This window comes from Carcharhinus amblyrhynchos, chromosome 32 (genome assembly GCF_965287045.1).
Source record: "Carcharhinus amblyrhynchos chromosome 32, sCarAmb.v2.hapA, whole genome shotgun sequence".
Taxonomy (NCBI): Eukaryota; Metazoa; Chordata; class Chondrichthyes; order Carcharhiniformes; family Carcharhinidae; genus Carcharhinus; species Carcharhinus amblyrhynchos.
Genome location: NC_137355.1, coordinates 12,231,689 through 12,239,525, shown reverse-complemented (window position 1 = coordinate 12,239,525; position 7,837 = coordinate 12,231,689). Strand labels below are relative to the sequence as shown.

General features: G+C 46.9%; 1 protein-coding gene across 2 annotated transcripts in view; it reads right to left on the bottom strand.

Moving 5' to 3' along the window:
* Positions 1-595: 595 nt before the first annotated feature.
* Positions 596-7,837, bottom strand: part of cd276 (CD276 molecule) — a 231,140-nt gene continuing 223,898 nt past the window's right edge. Inside the window, exon 8 of one of the 2 annotated variants that reach the window (XM_080216223.1) lies at positions 596-2,310. In XM_080216223.1, coding sequence (XP_080072349.1) covers positions 2,288-2,310 — 23 coding nt within the window. In that variant the 3' untranslated portion in view covers positions 596-2,287. The remainder of the gene's footprint in view (positions 2,311-7,837) is intronic. The other variant, XM_080216225.1, reaches the window with a different exon arrangement.

The following is a 7,837-nucleotide window of genomic DNA, read 5'->3' as shown; positions in this document are numbered from 1 at the left end:
AACATCCTCTCCGTGTCCACTCTATCCAGACCTCGCAGTATCCTGTGAGTTTCAATAAGATGCCCCTATCCTTCTAAACTCCAATGAGTATAGACCCAGAGTCCTCAACCACTCCTAGTGCAAGAGTCAACCATATTGCTTTAGAGTCAGACCGGGTAAGGAGGGCAGATTTCCTTCCCTAAGGGACATCAGTGAACCAGATGGGTTTTTCCGACAATGGTTACACGGTCACCAGTAGATTCTTAATTCCAGATTTTTTAAAAATTGAATTCAAATTCCACCATCTGCAGTGGCGGGATTTGAACCCGGGTCCCCAGAACAAATATTTTAAAAATCCTTAATGGAATATAGATTGCAGAAGGCAAAAAAAACCAGTAAAAACTGGGGAAGAAGGGTACTGGTCTGAACTGCCTCTTGTATATCTTGAAAGGGGACACCAGCAAAAATAGTGAAATATAAATACTGTCCAAACTAATGTTCCTTTTCGGGAGATGGTGAATAATTAACCCGCATGCAAAATTTCAATCCGGTTTCCGTTTCTGGAAATTTGCTGAATGTGATCACAACAATAACTACACTTCAGTGGCTGCAAGGGTCTTTGAGATGTCCAGCATTTATTGAATTCAAATTCCATATCTGCCACGATGGGATTTGAACCCAGGTCCCCAGAAAATTAGCTGGATTAATAGTCTAGCAACAATACCACTAGGCCACACCTCCCCCAACTTGCTCATTCTCTACTGATTGCAGTTTTGGGGATGGGGAGCAGGAAGGGGTCCTCAACAATGGGCAGCGCGGTGGCACAGTGGTTAGTACTGCTGCTTCACACCGCCAGGGACCCGGGTTCAATTTCGGCCTCGGGTCACTGTCTGTGTGGGGTCTGCACATTCTCCCCGTGTCTGCGTGGGTTTCCTCCGGGTGTTCTGGTTTTCTCCCGTAGTCCAAAGATGTGCAGGTTAGGTTGATTGACCATGCTAAATTGTCCCTTAATGTCCAAAGTTGTGCAGGTTAGGTGGGTTGACCATGTTAAATTCCCTCTTAGTGTCCAAAGGTTTGTAAGTTAGGTGGATTGGCCATGCTAAATTGCCTCTTAGTGTCCAAGACGTGCAGGTTAGGTGGATTGGCCATGCTAAATTGTCCCTTAGTGTCCAAAGATATGCAGGTTAGGTGGATTGGCCATGCTAAATTGTCCCTTAATGTTCAAAGATGTGCAGGTTAAGTGGATTGGCCATGCTAAATTGTCCCTTAGCGTTGAAAGACGCGTAGGTTAGTTTGATTGGTCATGCTAAATTGCCCCTTAGTGTCCAAAGATGTGCAGGTTAGCTGGATTGGCCATGCTAAATTGCCCCTTAGCGTCCAAAGATGTGTAGTTAGGTTGATTGGCCATGCTAAATTGTCACTTAGTGTTAAGGGGACTAGCAGGGTAAGTATGTGGGGTAACGGGGACAGGGTGGGACTGTTGTCGGTGCAGAGTCGATGAGCCGAACGGCCTCCTTCTGCCCTGTGGGATGCTACGATTCTGTGAACATGACCTCAGGACAGGCGTTGAATGCCTCCTGGAACTCTGCGTTACCCTGCGAATGTGCCGACTCCAGTCGTTATTGTGCTCGGGCAGAATAATGACTGCAAGTCTTTCACTCTGCGGAACGCTGTGTTGCTGAAGTCGCATTTGGAAACGCGGAGAGGTTTCGCAAGGCAAGCGGCGGCAAAGGAGGCTCGCACCCCGACAACAGGAATGACCGCGGTTGCAGAGAGAACGCAGATGTTCTATCGAAGCCGGTGGCTGGGTACGTGCGCATCGCTACATTCGACAGTAATAAAATCACCAACACAAGCCGTGGAAAGGACAATTCAATTCTGCAGATAAAAATATCTCCCAGTTACAAAAAAAAAAATTACATTCTGCTTCGAACTGTTTTACATTCTGAACAAGGTTCGTCAGGGACTGGGCTGGCCTCAGAGGGCCAACAAAAGAGCGTAATTAGCCACATTCTCAAGTTTTTGACATCATAATAGCTTTCGATAGTGACATCTGTGACAATCCCCAGGAGAGCGGAGCAAAACAGTTTGGCTAAACATGTAGATGAAGGAGGATTTAAGCACAACACAGCTGTGGCATTCCAACCCTCAGTTATTCCACCCCTCACCCCCCTTCCCCCTTCCCCACTCCAGTCCAGCACGGTTGGGTTACGCTTAATGATTACAACTGTGAGCACGGCAGCAAAACGGTAAGCACTTGTGGAACGGCAGACGGGCAGCCTGGCTTGTCTTGAGGTTCTCCATCTTGTCATTCAAGTACTTCCTCTTCTGCTGAAAAAGAAACGAGAGTGTTACGACGCGGAGGCTGATCCCTTCTTGGCCGAATCCCTCAAAGAGGAATACCTTGCTTCGTAATCCGTTAAAGGTGTTTGAAAACTATTCTTCCTGCATGGCTAGAGGTTCATGAACAGAAATACCTGACACTCGTTTTGAGTCAATGATTCACAAGTTATTCATTTAACCAACCGGGAGCTTTAACTAAACAAGTAACACATCGATTAAAGTAAGACGCTTCTGGAATGCTGTTCAAATAAATACAAGGTTCATTCATCACCCACAAAAATAATAATAACAGAAATTTAGTCACTCTCAACAGAAATATACAAACAGGTGTCTTAGCTTTGGAAAATCTCTAGAATTCTTCTGTCGATTCTGCTGCCTGCTACCTCTTTCTGATTTTGGTCTCCTTCGTTAGATAGATGGAGAGTTCTCTTAAGAGATATGCTAAGCTGGCAGGGAGCCACTCTTGCCCTCTTTAGGTATTTAGCGATGGCAGCTCTTCAGTTGAACTGCTGGCAGGCAGTTGAGTTCCTCTTTTTATAACTGTGATGACCTATCAACTTTCCTATGCAGGGATTGGTCTGATGTTGCCAACAACAGCCAAATTCAAATTTGATAAGTTCCTGATAGCTGAGTGTCTTCTTTAAATTGATAGGCTGCCAAAATTCAAAAGCCCACAAAGTCTGTTACCAAGGCAACCCTGATGCACGGTCCTTGTTACAAATGTTGCAGTCTACATACCCCGTGTGCCTCTGCATTTTAAATGTCCCAGCACTGACACAGAACCAGCTTTTAAAGGGACCACAGCTCACAAATTCAACAAGAGACAAAAAGAGGTGGATGATTTGAATGGAATGAGCTCATGTAGGACTGGATCACGGGGTCAATAACCAAAGCGCAAACATGATCAATCAAAATCATTTGGCCTGTTCGTTTTGCCGCTGCATTTATCTTCCGTAGATCAATGCCTTATACACTGAGTTGAGAAACATGGGCAGGTGCCTTTGGATGTGATACTGAGCCAAGATGCATCTGCCAATTCAGGTGGTTGGCATTGCTGCCTCACAGCGCCAGGGTTTTGGGTTCAATTCCAGCCTGGTTGCTGTCTGTGTGGAGTTTGCATGTTCTCCCCGTGTCTGCGTGGGTTTCCTCCGGGTGCTCCGGTTTCCTCCCACAGTGCAAAGATGTGCAGTTTAGACAGATTGGCCATGCTAAATTGACCCTTAGTGCCCAAAAATGTGCAGGTTGGGTGGATTGGCCATGCTAAATTGCCCCTTAGTGTCCAAGGATGTGTGGATTAGATAGATTGTAAGAAGTCTCACAGCACTAGGTTGAAGTCCAACAGGTTTATTTGGTAGCACAAGCTACAAGCTTTCAGAGCGCTGCTCCTTCATCAGGTGAGTGGGAGTTCTGTTCACAAACAGGGCATTTAAAGACACAAACTCAATTTACAAAATAATGGTTGGAATGCATAGATTGGAATTAGACAGACTGGCTATACTAAACTGCCCCTTAGTGTCCTAAGATGTGCAGGTTAGGTGGATTGGCCATTGTAAACGTGCGGGGTTACGGGGACCGGGTGGGGGAGAGGGCCTGGGGATGATGCTCTGTCAGAGAGTGTTGGTGCAAACTTGATGGACTAACCAGCCTCCTTCTGCATTGTAGGGAGTCTATGATACACTTAAGGGCCTCATTAAGGCCCTTCCACTCTTAACTTTGACTGAGAAAGGGGGCTGGATGCTCAACTGACAACCAGCTCCCCCCCGCCCCAATAAATCCCCTCCACAACTCCAAACAGACCACGAGAGAGGGCACACAATCCCACCCTCCCCCCCCCCCAACTGCATTTAGAGTCATTCCAAAGGATTATTTCAACAGTTTTCCCAACATAACTTTGAGAAGCTGCATCCGTGTGTACGTAGACAAAAGAACCAAGAAATTAATTTATGGAAAAGTACCAGAAGGAACTTTCTAAATTATTCACCAGTTTCCGATTTAGAGATCAAAGGCCTGAGATAGTCCAGTGGGAGATAGAATCAAACTGGTAGAAGTTCAGGGAAGTTTTTTTTCTCTCACGGAAAGGGTAATCAACAATCAAAATGCTGCAGGCAGGTGACTGATGAATCAGTCCAGTAACTTGGGCTAGGAGAGGCAGGGGCCTAGTGGTGTTATCACCAGGCTATTAACCCAGAAACTCAGCTAATGTGCTGGAGACCTGGGGCATAAGACTGAGGTCCCGTCTGGCAGCTCAACTGGATGCACAAGTTACCACGGCATTCCTTCGATGAAGAGTTATCCCCCACCTCCGTGTCCCGACCAAGTGTCCCGTCCCTCAATCAACACCGCAAAAAAAAAACCCAGACGATCTGGTCATTCTCACGTTGTTGTTTGTGGCAGCTTTCTGAGCTGGAAAATGACCGCCACACTCCCTGCACGGCACATTAGAAGTATTCATTTTGATTTGATTTGATTTATTATTGTCACATACTAGGACAGATGTTGATCTATTCCCAGGGCGGCACGGTGGTACAGTGGTTAGCACTGCTGCTTCACAGCTCCAGGGACCTGGGTTCGATTCCCGGCTCGGGTTACTGTCTGTGTGGAGTCTGCACATTCTCCTCGTGTCTGCGTGGGTTTGCTCCAGTTTCCTCCCAACGTCCAGAGATGTGTGGGTTAGGTTGATTGGTCAAGATAAAATTGCCCCTCAGTGTCCTGAGATGTGTAATTAGAGGGATTAGGGGGTAAAATATGTAGGGATATGGGGGGTAGGGCCTGGGTGGGATTGTGGTCGGTGCAGACTCGATGGGCCGAAGGGCCTCTTTCTGCACTGTAGGGTTCTATGATTACTGTCTCTGTGAAGTCTGCACATTCTCCTCATGTCTGTGTGGGTTTCCTCCGGGTACTCCAGTTTCCTCTCACGGTCCAAAGATATGTGAGTTAGGTGGATTGGTCATGGTAAATTGACCCTAGTGCCAGCAGGGTAAATATGTGAGGTTACGGGAATAGGGTCTGGGTTTGATTGTAGTTGGTGCAGACTTGATGGGCTGAATGGCCTCCTGTCCTGTAGCGATTCTATGATACAGTCAAAAGTATTGTTTCTTACGCACTATACAGACAAAGCATGCCATTCATAGAGCACATAGGGGAGAAGGAGAGGGTGCAGAATTAAGTATTGCAATCATAGCTAGCATCGGCTGTAATACACTTGGAGACACAGAAACTAGAAGCAGGAGTAGGCCATTTGGCCCTTCGAGCCTACCCGGCCATTCATTTTGATCATGGCTGATTGATGTTCAATGGTCATGAAAAATGTTAGAAAAATGTAAATTTGGGCAGCACGGTGGTTAGCTGCCTCACAGCACCAGCTACCCGGGTTCAATTCCGGCCTCAGGTGACTGTCAGTGTGGAGTTTTTACACTCCCCGTGTCTACATGGGTTTCCTTCGGGTGCTCCGGTTTCCTCCCACGGTCCAAAGATGTGCAGATGAGATAGAACATAGAACATAGAACACTACAGCACAAACAGGCCCTTCGGCCCACGAGTTGCACCGATCACATCAATACCTACCAATCCATAGACCTATCTATAACCCCCAATCCCATTAAATCCCATATACTCATCCAGAAGTCTTTTAAAAGACCCCAGCGAGTTCGCCTCCACCACCACTGACGGCAGCCGATTCCATTCACTCACCACTCTCTGAGTGAAAAACTTACCCCTAACATCACCTCTGTACTTGTTCCCCTGCACCTTAAATCTGTGTCCTCTTGTAGCGACCATTTCAACCCGGGGAAATAGCCTCTGAGAATCCACCCTATCTATTCCTCTCAACATCTTATAAACCTCTATCAGGTCGCCTCTCAACCTTCGTCTCTCCAGGGAGAAGAGTCCCAGCTCCCTCAACCTATCTTCATAAGGCATGCCTCCCAATCCAGGCAACATCCTTGTAAATCTCCTCTGTACCCTTTCAATAGCTTCTACGTCCTTCCTGAGATGGATTGGTCATGCTAAATTGACCCTGAATCTCAGGGGGATTAACAAGGTATGGGGATAGTACATGGATACGATTGTTGTCGGTGCAGACTCAATGGGCCGAATGGCCTCCTTCTGCACTGTAGGGAATCTTATGAAATTGTTGTTTTCTTTCTCTTTCAATCACTCATTGCAGCTCCCTCACGTTACACTCCCTCCATCCATATGTGACTACCACGCTGCAGGCCTCTGAAACAGCTCAAATGGCTTTACAAAGAAACTAAACCCTCAGAAAAATCAATTTTGTAGACTTTCACTACACATTATGATTTGTCCTTACATGGTTGGACCTTCTGATAAGTTTAAACAGAAGACATGGTAGTTGTCAGATGTTTTTGAACCAAGCTCACTCACAATCAAGCGACAGGCTTCAGGCTTCACACTAGGCCCAGTTTCCCTTGGTAAGAAAGTGGAGCAAAAAAACCAGGACTTGCACTCCCGTGCAGAAACTAAGATGGAAAAGCACAAACCTAGCAACCGAAAAGGAAACTCCTGTCCAAAAAAAGATCCCTTTTGCAGCATCATCGCACAGTCAGGGTCTCCTGAGTGACAAGTCAAGGAAACAGCTGGAAGGGGTAAAAAAGCACGACTCACAGAGGCACCTCTGGAGCTGAACTGCCCCGAGTGCCAACTGTCACCTTCACTAACGTCACCCGGTCGCTGCCGTGTGCATCCATCGACGGGTTTTTGCTCGAAGCAGCTTCTAAAGGTGCAGGGCAGCAGAGTGCAAACTCCAGAACCCGAGGCGAGTAAATCGCTGTAACGCAAAAAGGAATCACCGTGGCAAGGAGGAGGAGGAGGAGGCACAAGTGGGAGGGGGCATCGTACGGTGCTTGGAAAGGTGCTCGTTGAATCCGCACAATACCTACTGTGGAGAAGGAGGCCATTCAGCCCATTGAGTCTGCACCAACTCGCCAGTAGTATATCTCACCCAGATCCTCTCAAGCTCTGTCCCCATAAACAAACACATTTACCATGTCTAATCAACTTAATCTACATGTCTTATTACACTAAACGGTAATTTAGCATTAATAATCCACCTAATCTATTTGGGGGCAATTTAACATGGCCAATCCACCTAACCTGCCCATCTTTGAACACTAAGGGGTAATTTAGCATGGCTAATCCACCTAACCCGTAGACCTTTTGGGCACTAAGGGATAATTTAACACGGCCAATCCACCTAACCTGCACATCTTTGGGCACTGAGCGGTAATTTAGCACAGCAGTCCACCTAAACTATATATCTTGGGACACTAAGGGGCGATTTAGCACGGTCAATCCATCTAACCCACACATCTTTGGACACTAAGGGGCAATTTAGCACGGCCAATCCACCTAACCTGCACATCTTTGGAGACTAAGGGGCAATTTAGCACGGCCAATCCATCTAACCCGCACATCTTTGGACACTAAGGGGCGATCTAGCATGGCCAATCCACCTAAACGGCACATCTTTGGACCAAGGGAGGGGACCGGAGGAGCT